Source organism: Lithobates pipiens, unplaced genomic scaffold (genome assembly GCF_037356315.1).
Source record: "Lithobates pipiens isolate NorthernLeopardFrog02 unplaced genomic scaffold, aLitPip1_a1.2 Scaffold_8, whole genome shotgun sequence".
NCBI classification, from domain to species: Eukaryota; Metazoa; Chordata; class Amphibia; order Anura; family Ranidae; genus Lithobates; species Lithobates pipiens.
Window position 1 is genome coordinate 341,064,733 of NW_027507903.1, and position 17,402 is coordinate 341,082,134.

At 41.9% G+C, this 17,402-nt stretch overlaps 1 protein-coding gene and 1 long non-coding RNA gene across 3 annotated transcripts in view; both read right to left on the reverse strand.

The window, feature by feature from the left end:
- Positions 1-570: 570 nt before the first annotated feature.
- On the reverse strand, positions 571-7,504 carry LOC143963483 (uncharacterized). The gene is made up of 2 exons (XM_077473119.1): positions 4,293-7,504; positions 571-3,285 (listed from the first exon to the last, which is right to left on the reverse strand). The coding sequence occupies exon 1, from the start codon at positions 6,549-6,551 to the stop codon at positions 5,442-5,444; it is 1,110 nt and encodes a 369-aa protein (XP_077329245.1). The 5' UTR covers positions 6,552-7,504; the 3' UTR covers positions 571-3,285; positions 4,293-5,441.
- The window catches only part of LOC143963484 (uncharacterized), a 74,704-nt gene continuing 57,872 nt past the window's right edge, over positions 571-17,402 (reverse strand). For both annotated transcript variants that reach the window (XR_013270975.1, XR_013270976.1), the window contains one exon: positions 571-4,474. This is a non-coding gene — a long non-coding RNA (uncharacterized LOC143963484). The remainder of the gene's footprint in view (positions 4,475-17,402) is intronic.

The following is a 17,402-nucleotide window of genomic DNA, read 5'->3' on the forward strand; positions in this document are numbered from 1 at the left end:
TCATGCATTATTTTTTAATTTCCTTCCACTCCTTTCTTCTGCTGCTCTACAAGGATTGGCTGTTCCACACCTCAGCATGATTGGGCATGCTAAAGTCATGTGGGGAGTTTTCTGGGGTTTGACTGAATGTTAGTGATCATAGCAGAAGTTCAGTGTAAGAAATACACAGGAGAAAATGCATGTTGATAAGGGGAATGTAGAGGTGGGCGGTAGTCTACTGACATCACGACTCCACCCACTGAGCCCTGGATAACAGACCCACCCACAAAATGTGCAGTTTTTAGGGTCTCATAGCAGACAGAGGAAAGACATCTGACAGATAAGTATACATGCAGCAGGCATGTATATCCTTCTAGATAACCAATATTGCAGTAGTTTAGAAAGGATGAGAGTGGGTTTACATCCACTTTAAAGGAGTTGTAAAGTCTCGAGGTGTTTCACCTTCATTCTTTGCATCAAGGGGAAAAACCTACTGTGCTGCAGCTGCTCCCTAGATCCCCGCTTTTTCTTACCTGAACATAACTGTCAGTAAAATTCAATTCTCTTACTGATCAGTCAACTCCGGTCATGTTGATTAGAAGACAGATTTATTATAGATGTACAGTACAAACGGGTGATGGACCCTTCCAGCAAGAAGATCCACAGCAAAATCACACACATAAACCTGTAAGCAGCTACTTTATAGTAGTATTTGGCAACCTGCCATTGGCTAAGGCACACTGGTGACTCATAGTGCATTGTCAGCTTTATTGCCAAATCCAGAGTGCCTTTACAAGGTTTCCTATTATGGTAACATCTGCTAGTTTCTTAAGTATTGCCCCAGGCCTTGGTCAGGACCTAAGAAAGTTGCATAAACAATAAGCCAGCACCCTTTTAACTACACAAAGTACATATAAGGAACAAGGCAAATATTGATATCACCTGTAATTCTTTGCATATTTCTTATTATTACCTCCTCTGATATCTATATTTGCTTCCTCAATTTATTATTTCAGTGCATGTCCATTCCACAACTGGGTTTTTAGACCTTACTTCATTGAGAGGAGTACTCGCATCATCATAGATATCTTCTCCTTGGGGAACTGTGTGGTACATTGTCCTGGTCATGGCTGTCTCAATTAACCACTTGCCGCCCGCCCTATAGGCAATTGACGGTGGCAAAGTGGTTGCATAATCCTGATCGAACGTCATATGACGTGATCAGGATTATGAGCCGCTGCACGCCCCCGGGGGTGCGCATCGCGGCGATCGTTGTTGCGGGGTGTCAGTCTGACACCCGGCAACTACGATCTCGGTAAAGAGTCTCCGACGGAGATTCTTTACCACATGATCAGCCGTGTCCAATCATGGCTGATCACAGTGTAAATAGGAAGAGCCGGTGATCAGCTTTTCCTCACTCGCGTCTGTCAGACGCGAGTAGAGGAGAGCCGATCGGCTGCTCCTCTGACAGGGGGGGTCTGTGCTGATCGATTATCAGCACAGCCCCCCCGAGGATGCCCACACTGGACCACCAGGGACGCCACCAGACCACCAGGGATGCCCAGCAAAAGGTAATCCTCCCTAGACCACCAGGGATGCCAGTCAGTGCCACAATGGATGCCAATCAGTGGCCATAATGGATGCCAATCACTGCCCACAATGGGCATCACTGATTGGCATGCATTATTGTTTGGCACTGATTGGCATCCATTAGTACAGTATAACAATACAATGCCGCCTATGAGTGCCCACCTGTGCCGCCTATCAGTGCCCACCTGTGCCGCCTATCAGTGCCCACCTGTGCAAACCTATCAGTGCCCACCCGTGCCCATCTGTGCCGCCTATCCATGCCCCTCTGTGCCGCCCATCCATGCCAATCCGTGCCAGCTATCAGTGCCAATTTGTGCCACCTATCAGTGCCCATCCGTGTCACCCATCAGTGCCACCCATCAGTGCCGCCTATCAGTGCCCATCAGTGCCACCTATCAGTGCCACATATCAGAGTCCATCAATGCCACCTCATCAGTGCCACTTCATTGGTGCCACATCATTGGTGCCCATCAGTGCCGCCTTATCAGTGCCCATCAGTGTAGCCCCATCAGTGCCCATCAGTGAAGAAGAAAACGTACTTATTTAAAAAGTTTTGAAACTGAAACAAAAAAATATTTTTTTTTTTCAAAATTTTCGGTATTTTTTTATTTGTAGCACAAAAAATAAAAACTGTAGAGGTGATCAAATACCGCCAAAAGAAAGCTCTATTTGTGGGGACAAAATGATAAAAATTTCATTTGGGTACAGTGTAGCATGATCGCGCAATTGTCATTCAAAGTGCGACAGCGCTGAAAGCTCAAAATTGGTCTGGGCAGGAAGGTGTTTAAGTGCCCGGTATTGAAGTGGTTAATCTTTGAGAGAGTTCTCGAATACAGGGAATACAACAACATCCACAAGATGGCTAAAACCATGGAGATAAAGATCAAACATGGGGTGACAAGTCCAGTCCATTTCCCAAACCACCTTCAAGCCAATTTGTGAATGGATCATTAATACCCAAGTTTTCTGCGAATTCATTCGATAAAGCTGTCAATCCTTCGAGGGCTCTAGTCACGGTTCCTCCAGGAGCTGTATTGTTAGGAATAAAGGTGCAACACATACCGCCAAACATTTTACAGACCCCCTCCTCTTTCTGCTAGGTTCATATCTAATGCCATCCTACTCTGCCATGCCATCAGAGAGGTAGGGGCTAATTGCTCTGCTAATCCTATAACTGCATCCCTGGTGTAGTTTACAAACCTTTGTTGGTTATAGTATATATAATTAATCCAGTCAACATTCTTGTTTACTGTCACCCACCAAAGAAGAGACTCAAATCCAGCTGCCACTTGATTCCTAGCCTTAAACTCGCTCGGCACTCCATGTGGAACCTCAATCTCATCCATGTAGATCTGGGGGTCAAAAGACCCTGCAGGAGAGGTGTCCCTTCTGCTCCTCTGGTGACCCTTCTTCCAAGGGGACTCTGACAGTAAGCGCAGAGGCATTACCAGCTGTACCAGGGCACAATCCCCTCGGGAATTGGCTGGGATTCTCGATCTGAGCCTCTTATCTCCGCATAACCACCAGATGTCCGCCCTTTGGGTGTCGTGCTCAACCTAGTCGTCAACCTCTCCCTTTACAATTTTGTTATTCCTCTACGTGCAGTAGTCATCCGGTAAAGACCCCAAATCTGTGCCACTCATTCCCCGAAAGTGCAAAACAAGTAAAGTTGCCAAGGTATGCCATGAGAGCTGGGGGTATCTGAGGTCTCTGAACCTGGGGAAAGAACAAACTTAACGTGAGACAAGAAGTGTTGGTGTCAGGTTTGTATGTTTTTTGATACAGCTTTAGCATACACCCTAAGCCATCTGGATCTGTATTATTATTTAAGGGTAAAGGCACTGTAGCTAGCTTGGGTCTGGCCCCTGCACAGACCAAGCAGTTCTCTTTTTTAAGGGTATTAGCAGTGTATATTAACCATTCAAGCCATTCATTCTTATCCTGGTATCCTGTTTCTAATGTTATAGTTTCTTCCGCTGTGAGATTGGTGAATCTCACTGTGGGTCCTAATACCTCTACTCTAAGTTGGTCCTCATTAGCTAATTATTTCTTCTTGTTTGTCTCATTCTTTGGTTTGACTTCAAGGAAGAATTTCCCAAAGGGTCAGTTCCTGATATCCAAGCTCCTATACGGTATAACCTCTGATCTTCTAGTTTGGGGTCCTTCAGGGAAATCAATAATATATTGCAATTCTTTGGTTCCGTACAGGGAGAGTGGGCCACTTTAGTTATGGTTAATCTATTCTTTAAATCTCCTGCTGCTGGGATCTCATATCCCCAATCCTGGGCTGCAGTTGTCCACATAACTGAATCCCAAGTAGTACACCCGGTAGTTCCAGCCAAGTAGCACACGTATTTGTCTGCCCAGGTCAGCTTACCTGCTTCTACCTTATCTCCATAATCTGTCATCTAGCAGAAATCCACCTGTATAGTACTGATGGTTCCCTCAACAAAGGTGAGGTTCAATGCTCTTCCTGTCTCTTCCCAATTGATTGGTTCCACTATCCTCCCATGTCTCCTACCTCCCCGTATAGAGGCCTCTCCTAGAGTCACCAATGCTGCCACGAGGAACAAAATCCCTACCATCCTATCTGAAGTGAGGGGGGCCTAAATAGGGCCTTTTCTTCACCAAGGTTGAGACAAGCAGACCTTTTATCTGCCTCCCTTTGTAGTTGGACTTTCCCCCTCCTTCAGTCTTTCTGTCCCTACTCTGCCTATGTTTACCTTTTTACAGTGGGATTGGTGAATCCAGGTAGTCCTTTCAGCAATTCTTACTGCGGTGGGAGTAGTAAGGAGTACTTGATATGACCCGTCTCACTTAGGGGAGTGCCAATGCTTCTTTTTGATCACCTTGATGAGGACCCAGTCTCCGATTTGTACTTTATCTTCTCCTAAGGGCTCTCCTTCTGGAATGGAACACACTTGGTTAATTTATTTCTGTTTTAATGATCTTGGCATGTATTCTGCTGAGGTTCTCTCCACTTCCTCTGCGTGGGTTTGATTTGGTAATAAAGGTATTTTATAAGGTCTACCATACATCATTTCAAATGAACTCAGCCCCTCCTTAGTGGGGGTGATGTGCATGCTTAAAATAGCTAGTTGGAGACAGTACATCCAATTTTTTCCTGTCTCTGCCATAGCCTTTTTTAGCTTGCTCTTTAATATCCCATTATGTCTTTCTACGAGCCCTGCTGACTGAGGGTGATATGCACAGTGATTCTTTACTTCTATACCCATCACTTCTGTCAAGTGTTTTATGGTCTGATTTACAAAATGAGAACCATTATCACTATAAATCTTCTCAGGTATCCCAAATCATGGAATGATATCTTTTAGTAAGGCTTTGGATACTGTTAAGGTATCAGCACTTCCTGTGGGGAATATCTCTACCCATTTGGTCAATGCATCAATGATTACCAAGCAATATTTCTTCCTTTCACATTTGTCTAATTAAAAAAAAAAAACATGCAAATGTTTTGGAATGGATATTGAGGTGTGGGGAACTTCCCTTTCTGTGGTCTTATGCCTCCCTGAGCATGTCTTGCACATATAATGCATTGAGAACAAAAAGTTTTTGAGTAGTTTGTAAAGCCATAGGCTGCTACCACTTTATTTAGTATCTCACTCATCCCCCTGTTTGACACACGTGTTACTCCATGGGTCAAGAATGCTGCATACTTAAATAAAGTCTTTGGCAGGACTGGTTTGTTCTCTGGAGAGATATATATGTCCTCCTGGAGGGTGCATCCTTTTGTTACCCAAAGTTGTTTTTCAGATGGGGGTGCACAACTTTGCATATCCTTCAAAATTGTGTGATCTAATTCTATATCTTCCTGTTGTACTAATATTTGTGTAGATTGATTAGCTGCTTGTTTAGCAGCTTTGTCTGCTTTTTTTATTCCCCTCACATATTGGGTCTTTGCCTTTTGTATGGGCCTGACATTTACATATCGCCAGCTCCATTGGAAGCTGGATAGCATCGAGTAATCCTAAAACGAAATCAGTATGTGAAATGGGTTTGCCCCCAGAAGTGACCATTCCCCTGTTTTTCCATTGCTGGTTAAATACATGCACTGTAGAAAATGCGTACTGGCTGTCTGTGTAGATAGTGGCCTTTTTCCCTTCAGCTAGGGTACATGCTCTTGTAAGAGCGATTAATTCTGCTACTTGTGCTGAGTAATGTCTAGGTAACATTTCAGCTTCCAGTACCTCTATTTGTGGGACGATTGCATATCCAGTAGCATTCGTGCCATCAGGATACTTTCTGCTGGATCCGTCAACAAAAAGTGTCATGTCAGAATGTGGTAATAGGGTGTCTTTAAGGTCACTCCTAGGTAATACCTTCTCAGCAATAGCGGCCGTACAGTCATGTTTTTCACCATCTGTTGGTATTGGCAGAAGTGTGGATGGGTTTAAAGTAGTGCACCTTTGGATGGTTATATGCGATTGTGTCAAAAGCACAGTGATACAGGATAAGTGCCTTGCTGGGCTAAGGTGTGAAATTTTCTGTTGTAGTAATATTACTGATACAGCATGTGGGACCTTTAATATGAGCGGGTGATACAGTACAATGGAGGCTGAAGCCTTAATTGCTTCTGCTGCTGCGACCACTGCCTGCACACATGGGGGAAGTGCTCTTGTCACATTATCAAGTTTAGTGGAGTAATATGCGATTGGTCTTTGTTTACCCCCATGTGTCTGTGGCAGTACTGATGTCATGTGTCCCTCTCTTGAATCTACAGTTTGCTCAAACAGTTTCTCATAGTTGGGTAGTCCAAGCACTGAGGTACTTGTTAATGTTCTTTTTAATTCAGTAAAAGCTGTCTCATTTTCTTCATTCCACTGTATGTCATCCTTCTCTGTTCCCTTCATTCCTACCTCTTCCTCTATACCTGCCCTTGCCATTCCCCCTGTTGCCGCCCCGACCTCTCCCTCTGTTCTCGGGCGCAGCATCAACAGTATATTCCTCCCCATCATCCTCATTATTGTCACCTTGCAAGAAAACTTTCACTTTCACATTCTTCTTTCCTTTCCCCTTAACCCACCCATCATTATGTTTTGCCCATTGTAATGTGTCTAACACTCCAGCTGTTCTATATGTGACCATAGTTTTTGTGATATGCTCTGGTTTTAATCCATTAACAAAAGCTATCTTTAGCTGTTGCTGATATGCACTATTCATATTTTCAGCTTTGGGGAGCCTGGAGAACACTTTAAAAACTTCTACCATGTTTATTCAGATCATCACTGACACTTTCCTTGTCTTCCTGTACAGTCATATTAATCTTTTGCCAGTCAGTTCATTGTATCCATTGGAGATTGCATCTCTGATAGAAGGCAGTCAATCTGTCTGTCAAATCTTGGCAATCATGGGCCAGTGGTTCCCCTCTTATGTTGAGGGGGCACTGGAGCTACACAGGGGTGCCAATTTCCTTTTACTGATGCCCAATCTGATCCTAGAACCCTCTTTAAGACCCTTTCCACTTCAACCCCGTTTAGCCTATAACTGTTCCTGAGACCTTCCATATTTTAAATTAATTCTGGGGTCCCAAACTTAGGATGTTTAATATGGTCGGTAGCCTTCTGCACGTCACTCTCAGTCCATGGTCTGAAAAAACAGTCATAGTTAGGGGCTAACTCTCTCCTCCTGTAACACAGGCAGGTTTCCGTTACATCAGAGGGGGCGGGGTCACCCATACGTCACTGGGGAAGCCCGGGTTTGCCCTTGCGTCAGAAGTGGGCGGGGTCAAGTGACGGGTGGCCCCGCCCTCCGCATATAACAAACGTCAGGCCGCCGGGATCCCCGCAGTGTCTCCTCCGTGGAGACAGAAGATGGATGGATTCGCTGCACTGAATCAGATCAGCCATCGCTGGACATCTGTCACTGGATAGCAAGAGTGGATTACCACCACTGGAATCTTTTTTTTATTTTTTATTATTTTTAATAAAGGAATTTTTCAAAAGTGTGTTTGTCTTATTTAACAATTTTTTACACTTTCTTTGTGAAATGGTAGGGGTACTTTTGTACCCCCTTACCATTTCAAACAGGGGGGGCCAGGATCTGGAGGTCCCCTTGCTAAAGGGGGCTTCCAGATTCTGATAAGCCCCCCGCCCGCAGACCCCCACAACCACCGGCCAGGGTTGTGGGGATGAGGCCCTTGTCCTCATCAACATGGGGACAAGGTGCTTTGAGGGGGTCACAGACCCCCAAAGCATCCTCCCAATGTTGAGGGCATGTGGCCTGGTATGGTTCAGGAGGGAGGGGGGCCGCTCTCTCATCCCCCCTCTTTTCCTGCGGCCTGCCAGGTTGCGTGCTCGGATAAAGGGTCTGGTATGGATTTTTAGGGGGACCCCACGTCAATTTATTTTTAAATTTGACGTGGGGTTCCCATTAATATCCATACCAGACCTGAACGGCCTGGTAATTGAATTTGGGGGACCCCCACGCTTTTTTAAAAAATTTTTTTTTTTTTTTTCATCAATGACTTTCAATGAGTGTTCTCTATTTTACGGAGCCGACAATTCATAATAGCTGTGAGTGATTTTAAAGGACTTTTTTTCCTGCATAAATGACACTTTGTGCAGGGACAGTTCTAAGCACTGGAAACATGCGCCCCTTCACAGGCATACTATACACACCCCCCAGGTACAAAATTTAAAGGAATATTACACTTTTATTGTTTCACTTTAATCATTATTAAAATCACTGCTCCTGAAAAAACGTCAGTTTTTAAAACTTTTTTTTGCATTGATACATGTCCCCTGCGGCAGGACCCAGGTCTCCAAACACTTTTTAGGACAGTAACTTGCATATTAGCCTTTAAAATTAGCACTTTAGAGTCCCATAGACTTTAATAGGGTTCTAAAGTTCACACGAAGTATGCTATATACTAGCTCCGTCGAATCTTCTTTATACATTCAGCAGACACCATGAGCCTTCAAAGACAGATTCGACCGTAATTCATGTGGATTTTCGGACGAATGCAATTTTTGAACGAAAAACTAAATAAATAAAAACGAATTTCGGGAGTAACTAAATAAATAAATTTTTCGGACGAAAGCGAAATTACGAAACAAAATTTTTTACTCTGCACATGTCTACTGCAGAGTAAAGCCTAAATTGTGTCTCAAAGTTTAGAGCCACAAACGTTCCCTATTCTTAGGGAAATCAAAAAATAATATTTAATGAAGAAATGTGCCTTGTCTTTCCCTTTTACATGGTGGCTTGATCAAGCTGATTACCTACTATCCAGTGAGCGTGCAATTTTTCTGGCTACTGTGTCTAAAATAAAACATTCTAATTGTTATTTCTTGATTCAATCCTTGTCTCTCCTTCAGAAATTGCAGCGTAGTAAAGCTTACATGCAATGCATCGACTGTGTGATATTTGTGGATATTGTTTGTAAAATAACCTTAACTCTACCTTTTTTTGTTGATAAAACACGTCTTGCCTCTCTCAGAATTGAGTTATTGTCTTTGGAATAATACACTCCACTACATAGTTACATAGTTAGTCAGGTTGAAAAAAGACACAAGTCTATCTAGTTCAACCAATGAAAGGGAACAAAAAAAATCATACAAGTCCATATACACAATTCTATACCCACAGTTGATCCAGAGGTAGGGAAAACACTCCAGCAAAGCATGACCCAAATTGCTCTAGCATTAGCATTTTTGGAGATTAAATCCAAAGATTTAAGAGTGCCCCCTTGTCCTCTGTGATGACCTTAAAATGAATAACTCAACACCAAGTTCACTATATGAACCACCTATGTATTATACATGTTGATCATATCCCCCCTTAATCTCCTCTTCTCAAGAGAGAATACATTCAGTTCCTCTAATCTTGCCTCATAGCTGAGATCCTCAATGCCTCTTATCAGTTTGATTGACCTTCTCTGCAGTTTCTCCAATTCCCCAATATTCTTTTTGTGAGCTGGTGCCCCAAACTGAACTGCATATTCCAGATGAGGTCTTACTAATGATTTCACAGGGGTGAAATTATATATTTCTCTCTGGAGTCTATACCTCTCTTAATACAAAAAAGGACTTTGCTTGCTTTGGACATTGCAGCTTGGCATTGTATGCTATTTTTAAGCTTGTGATGTATCAAAACACCCAGATCCTTCACCACTATTCATGCCCCCAATTGTACTCCCCCTGGTGTGTATGATGAATGCAAATTATTTGCCCCCAAGTGCATAACTTTACATTTATTGACAATAAATCTAATTTGCCTCATAATTGTCCAATTGAGGTCGGCTTGTAAGGTGGAGACATCATGTAAGGATCCTATTCCACTGCATAGCTTGATGTCATCTGCAAACACTGAAATGGTACTTTTAATCTCAGACCCAATATCATTTATAAATATATTAAAAAGTAAGGGTCCCAACACTGAACCTTGGGGTACACCACTGATAGACCATTCAGCGTAAGAATTATTAACTACTACTCTCTGAATTTGGTCTTATTTTTTACTTCTTGATTACATCCTAACTCATCTCTCCCTTAGAAATAAAGATGCAATAAAGCAGCATATGTACGATGCATCAAAAGTACAATATTTCTGGCTATTTTCTGTGAAATATAAGACAAATTTAAATTTTTTGATTAAAACCTGTCTTGTCTCTTCCTCCTAAATTGTGGCCTTATAAAACTGCTTATATAAGTCAGTACAGTATTTCTGACTATCGTCTCTGATATAATAAACTCTCATGTTTATTTTATAATAACTATCCCTCCCAAATTGCAGTCTGATTAAGCTGCTATCATACCATGCATCAGATCATGGATGTACAAAATGTATGACTATTGTGTCTCTAAAAGAATAATCCACTCTAAGTTTATTTCATGATAAAACTTATCTCTTCTCTACAGCCTCAGAAATGACTGATTTTCAAGATTCGCCAACATACACTTTATTGGTGTTTGGATTTTGCAGTTTTCAGAATTCACAATGTGTTAGATCAGGGGTCTCCAAACTATGGCCCTGCAGTAGTTCAGGAATTACATTTCCCATCATGCCTAGTCATGTCTGTGAATGGTAGAGTTTAACAATGGCTCATGTGACATGTAGTTCCGCAACAGCTGGAAGGCCGCAGTTTGGAGATCCCTGGGTTAGATGAACACCCCATGAATAAAACCAAGGCTCATTTGCTCATCTAATTTGTACTGATACCAGTGACATTTGTGGGGTTGCTGTTTGGTGTGGTGTTCCCCAGAAAAACAGTAATGTTCCCAGAAGTATTTTGTTTTACAGGACCTTTTACATTGCAATGTGGAGTGTTTGATATTTAAAGTAAGCCATAGTGAAAGGGTAGATCAGTATAAAGTATATAAGTACATCACAGTGTACAATGAAGATAACGCTGAAATATATAATGTCCAAAATGGGCTACAGAGTGAAACAGAACGGCACTTCATAAAGAATATAAGGTTTTTTTTTGCATGTGATTGAATATTCTATTCTTCCAAAGTGAAGAATCTTAGAAACTTAGCTCTGGAGCAACTGCACTTGCAAAGTGCAATGGCATTTAAAAACTTCACGGTCATTTTACTTTAGTAAATTCACCTCATTGTCTTCTTAAGCCCGGTACACACATACTGAAACTTTGTCGGTTCAGCAGGAACCAGACAGCTTTTGGTAAATGTGCACCGCTGTCTGACAACCATCTGCTGTCAAACAATCTTGCTGCAAAACCAATATTCGGTCAGCACTTGCAGCCAATGGCTGCAAGCGCTAACCTGTGTATTCTGGTGGGAGTCCCCCCTGTCAGAATATAATAGTGCAGCAGGAAAGATCTACGCATCACACATGGTTGTGTTAATGTGGAGATCAGTCAGTTTTCCTTTGTTCAGCCTGCTGGTTAAATGAAAAAAAAAAAACTGACTGTGTCTACCCAGCTTTACACTTCAAAAGACTAGGAAATCATCTTTTGTATTGCACTTTTTTTTCATAAAATTGTGTTTGATTTAAAGTAACACTAAACAAACCGTTTTTAAACAATAAATGCATCTCCCCGTTCAGCCTCCCAGTGAGACGACCGCGGTTATCCCGCGGCGACCGAGCCCACAGGACCTGCGTCTGGACTCACAGGAGTCTCGACTGGCACGCACGTGCGCCGCCACTGGTGTGCACGCGATGGCAGGGCGTCAATTTCAAATGGACGTACCTGTAGCCCAATTTGCCTGCCCGTGCCATTCTGCTGATGTACATCGTCGTGCGCCAGTCGGGAAGTGGTTAATGTAAAAAAATAATAATTTGTTCAGTGTCAATTTAACTTATTTGTTTTATTGAGTTAAGGTGCCTTTGAATGGTATGCCCATACTGTGCAGACAGACTGTGCAGACAGACTGGGTCTATAGAGGTATGTCAATGTATAAAGTGACATGTGAAACAGAGCACAATACATGGGGTACTTGAAGTTAGCCAATCTACAACAATGGGTATTTAATAAACACTGACTTTTCTAAAAGGGTACCTACTTTAACCACTTAAGAACCGGAAGATTTTTCCCCTTAATGACCATAATGGTTGGCAAGTGGTTAATAAAGGTCAGAAACATGGCTTTAATAAACTTAAAGCATCATGAGAAGTGATGTTTTAGTAGTGACAAGAAGCAACACTAATGCCGCGTACACACGGTGGGACCTTTCAACGGACTTGGTCCGGCGGACTATCCAAAGGACTTTGCAGCTGAGGTCCGCCAGACTTTCAAACGAACGGACTTGCCCACACACGATCACTCCAAAAGTTTGAAGGATTCGAATATGATGACGTAGAATAAGGAAGTTCATAGCCAGTAGCCAATAGCTGCCCTAGCGTTGGTTTTAGTCTGTCGGACTAGCACACAGACAACCAGATTTTTCGACCGGACTCGAGTCCGTCGGAAAGATTTGAAACGTGTTTTATTTCTAGGTCCGTCTGACTTTTGGGAAGAAAAAGTCCGCTGGAGCCCACACACGATCGAATTGTCCAATGGATTGCAGTCCGCCGGACCAAGTCCGTTGAAAAGTCCGTACGCGGACTGTGTCTACATGGCATTAGTTACACAAAACAGGCTTCTCCTCACAAAACATTAGTGGTGGCAGTAATTAGAACCTAATAGATTGTAAGCTCTAATGTTGTGCTTTATATTGTTAACAATAAGTATGTGTGTAGTGTATAATCTACTGTAATGCACAGCTTAAAAGAATATTAATGCAGAAATAAATGATGATCGTAGCACAGTGACTAAGTAATAAGCACGTTTGAATACATTAATGTGTTCTTAGGTTTGATACCAAAAAAGGAATAAGTCCAATGCTTTCTGGTAAACACTAAAGAATATGTTGGTGCTACTTAAATAGGTAAAAAAAAAAAAAGGATAAATGTTCATAAATTTCAGTGGAAGGTGTTTAACACAATCTAGGTGAATTTTATAGAGGAAGCTCATAAACAGCCACATATAAAACAACGCAGTAAAAATAAAACCTAAAGTTGTAAATCTGTGGCATGTAAAATGCAGGCACGCCTGATGCCCCTTTTAGAGGAAGGGCATCAAAAGCTGTATTTCTACAAGAATAAATATTACAGAAACTAGTCCCACAATATTAAAAGTAATTACATTTTTTTTACTCCTCTAAAATCAATAAGCATAAAGAATTCATAATAGAAAGGTAGATCCCTTTCACACTGAGACGCTTTACAGGCACTATAGCGTTAAAAATTGCGCCTGCAAAGCGCCTGTAAAGCGCCTCTCTTTTTACTCCAATGTGAAAGCCCGAGTGCTTTCATACTGGAACGGTGCGCTGGCAAAAAAAATAAAAAGTCCTGCAAGCAAAATCTTTGAGGCACTGTAGGAGTGGTCAAAAAAAAGGGGGTAAAACCATGCTGAAAAACTAGAAAACGAAAAAATAACAATCAAAATCATAAGGCTGCTGCTCAACTGTGGGATACACACACAATCAATAGAAAAAAAAAGGAAAAATCTGTGCCAATACATAAAAATAGCTGTTACCCTTATGGGAAATAAACAGCACCACTTTCACCATTGAACCTATTAAATTAAATTAAATTAATAACAGTCCATAAAGAAATTCATAGGGAAGGTTCTTTGAAAAATTAATCTCTCAGCTTCAAACGGATGCACCAAAGTGATTCCACACACTTATCGATAATGTGCCCAGCCACCAACAAAAGAATGTGCTTACCAGATGGTAAAAACGTAAGGAGCGTTATGGTATAAGCCAATCGCAACCCCTCGCCGGGACCAGGTGTCTTGCTATCCCAGGAGTGACCTTTCATACAATAATATGTTCGGGATAAAGAGAGAAGCTTCCCATAGTGTAAAACCATTAATAATTTTTAAATTGTAGACGAAAATGCACTTACATAGACAAGAAATATTCAATCGTATAGATACAAGCTGGCCGGCAAACTTGGCCTCTCATTCAGCGTGGTGACGTCACAGCGTGCCCTCCCAGATGCGTTTTGTCAGACGTGACAACACCGCTCCTACAGTGCCACCAAAGCTCAGGCAAAGCGCCACTGCAGCGCTGCGCTTTGAACCCTTTTTCGGCCATTAGCGGGGGTTAAATATGCCTCGCTAGCGGCTGAAAAGCGCTGCAAAAACAATGGTATATCGCAGCTAAAAATAGCGGCACTTTACCTGTGTAGATAACTTTCTTGGTGTTGATTTAAACACTACTTACTATAGCACAAAAAAAAGTTTTGTAAGTGACCTGCATGATTCTACACATTATATTTGTCCTGCATCAGGCTTATTATTCCCACACCTGACTACATCACATTAGGCTTACTTCACAGCATTTCTGTGCATTAAAGCAATAATAACCCTAAAATCAAACTTTTATTTTATTGTAGCTTACCAATTCGAAAATGTGGTGTCTGCATTTGTTTTCTTTTTTAGGCTTGAGCATTTCTCATCCAGCGTTTTTGTGGCATTTTTTTAGCGTTTCAGTGTGCATGGAGCCTTAAGCCCCATACACACTATCAGATTTTCTGCTGATTTTTGTCTTCAAATTTACCAAAACTATGCAGTACAAGGGCCTGCCTGATTGCATACAAATTGAAACTCCTAAGGTTTGACCTCATATTATATGGTTTTGGTAAATCTGAAGGAGAAAATCTGATAGTGTGTTATGGGGCTTTAGTGTGTTGCTTATCCATTAAACACTGACACTTAAACGTAAACACTGACAGGGGTGCTTACAATGATCAGCTTTTATATATTTATATAAAGCCCCCCTCCCCCACCAAAAAAAAATAAAAAATACAACTGCTTGCTGTTCCTGCTTGTGTAACTGCAGTGTGAGATAGAGTTTGGCTTCAATTTGTTAGCGTATCTAAATCTGCTAGTTCATCTAACACTCCCCTCCCCCAAATTAACAATGCTGCTGTCTGTTGTGCTTCCTGTTCTCATTCATCACTCTAAGCCCTTGTACACACGGTCGGACATTCCAACGGAAAATGTCCAATCGGACCGTGTTGTCGGATAATCCGACCGTGTATGGGCTTCATCTGACTTTTTCCATCAGAATGTCCGACCAACAAAGTTTGAGAGCTTGATATAAAATTTTTCTGACAACATGATCCGATCAGACTTTGTTTGATCGTTTGTAGAGAATTCTGATCGGACAAAGTGCCACGCATGCTCAGATCAAATTCCTAGACCAAAGCTATTGGCTACTAGCCTGAACGTAGTCCCGTCATAACTAAATAACGTCATCACGTTACGAACGATCGGATTTTCCGACAACTTTGTCCGACCATGTGTATGCAACACCAGTTTCGGACAAAATCCGTCTGAAAAAATCAGACGGATTTTGTTGTCGGAATGTCCGACCGTGTGTACAAGGGCTAACAGAGATAGTGTGTTACTGGCCAGATCACCAAGTGAAAAAAGGATACTAATGCAGCCATCACATCTAACGGTTAGTAAGCCGTAGCAATAAATTACACTTTTGGATTTAATACCGCTTTAGGCTACTTTCACACTGAAAGTGCCATCCCTTAGTGGTAAAGCGCTGCTTTTCGGCCGCTAGCTTTTAACCCCTTTTTAAGAGGGGGCTCTTAGGAAGTGCTGCCTATTCATTGCAATGGGCAGGGGTGTTTTGGGAGAGCTGTGTACAGCGCTCCCAAACCGGCCCAAAGAGGCTGCTTGTAGGACTTTTCTGAACGTCCCGCAAGCTCACCGCCCACCCATTGTAATGAATTGAAGGCAGTTTTCAGGCGCTTTACAGGTGCTATTTCTAGCACTAAAACGCCTGAAATCTGCCTCAGTGTGAAAGGGGTCTAAATGTGTGCTATATTAAAGAAGCTTATTTATATTGTATGGACTGGCAGCTCACTTTTAAAGGGATTGTAAAGATACATTTTCTTTTAAACTTAATGCATTCTATGCATTAAGGTGAAAAAACATCCGACAATGACGCCCCCCCCCCCCCCGTTTTACTTACCTGACCCCTCGAAAGTCCTCGCCTCCGACATCCTCTTCAGCCTGGCCATTGATTGGTTACAGTGGATGGATTGAAAGCAGCGCAGCCATTGGCTCACGCTGCTGTCAATCACATCCAATGATGCGCCACGCGGGGGCGGAGCCAAGTGATACAGTGAGCGGCTATGGCCGCCGGCTGTATTGCGGGAGCGTGCCGGTAAGTACTTCTCACCATGCGAGAGAGCCGAGTCAGCCGCCGAAGGACCCCAGAAGACCAGGTTCGGGGCCACTCTGTGCAAAACGAGCTGCACAGTGGAGGTAAGTATAACATGTTTGTTATTTAAAACTAAAAAATAAATTCTTTACAACCCCTTTAAGCACCCCTTCTCTATAGCCACGCCTAACGGTTTTGTCTCTTGATGACGTCAGCACGACGAAACCGGTAGGCGTGGCTATAGAGTAGTGACCTCTTTTGAATACACCGCAGCAGCTGGCAGTGTGAGGATTTCTTATAGTGAATCTTGCTCTGGTAAGATGTGAGTAGTTTTCTGTTTTCAATAAACCTTTCTTAAAGATATACTACACTATGGATTCTCCTCCTTTTTACATGTAACGTTTAAATGAGAATCGAAACTGTGGATGGATGAATAACCAAATTCCCAGGAAGATGCCAGAGGGCGACACAGGGCCTATACAATGTGAAGGCGGTTTTCCCCCAGTAGGGGTAAAGATCTGGTGAGTGCAATATAATTTATTTTCACCAAAGCGCACCGGGGATTTTCTTTGGATATTTGCACGAGACACCATTTGGATTATGAACTGTTTAATATATTACAAAGGACTTGTCGGTATTTTATGTTTATAGGATAATAATATTGCATTTATTTATTTATTTCAGTATTTTTCACTCAGTGTACATTACCAATTTTTTTTTTTTATTGTTTCACAACCTTTATTGTTATGGATGTATAACTGTTTAAATAATTGCACGGATTAGGAATAATTTTATTAATTAATAGAGTTCCACACATTGACAAACATTTTATTTAAGCGTATAGCGCCAATTCTACCTGACTTTTTTTCACATGCTAATAAGCCCCACCCGTTTTCAGGGGGGTACACAAAGTAGAGGCAGCTCGTACCCCAAAACATCTTAAGACATTTAAGAATTTTTCAGTAGTATCACAATTTTATATGTAATTTCACTTTTTTCCAAACACTGATTCAGGGCTGTTTAATCATCACTATTATATATACACATATATATTTTTTCAGCAGGAGGTCCCTGCAAAAGGGTATGGACACTAATATCTTAACAATTTGTATAACAACGATAGCAATTTTATAGTGCTAACAAGTTGAGGGTTAGTGGCAATAAATATATTAATTTAAA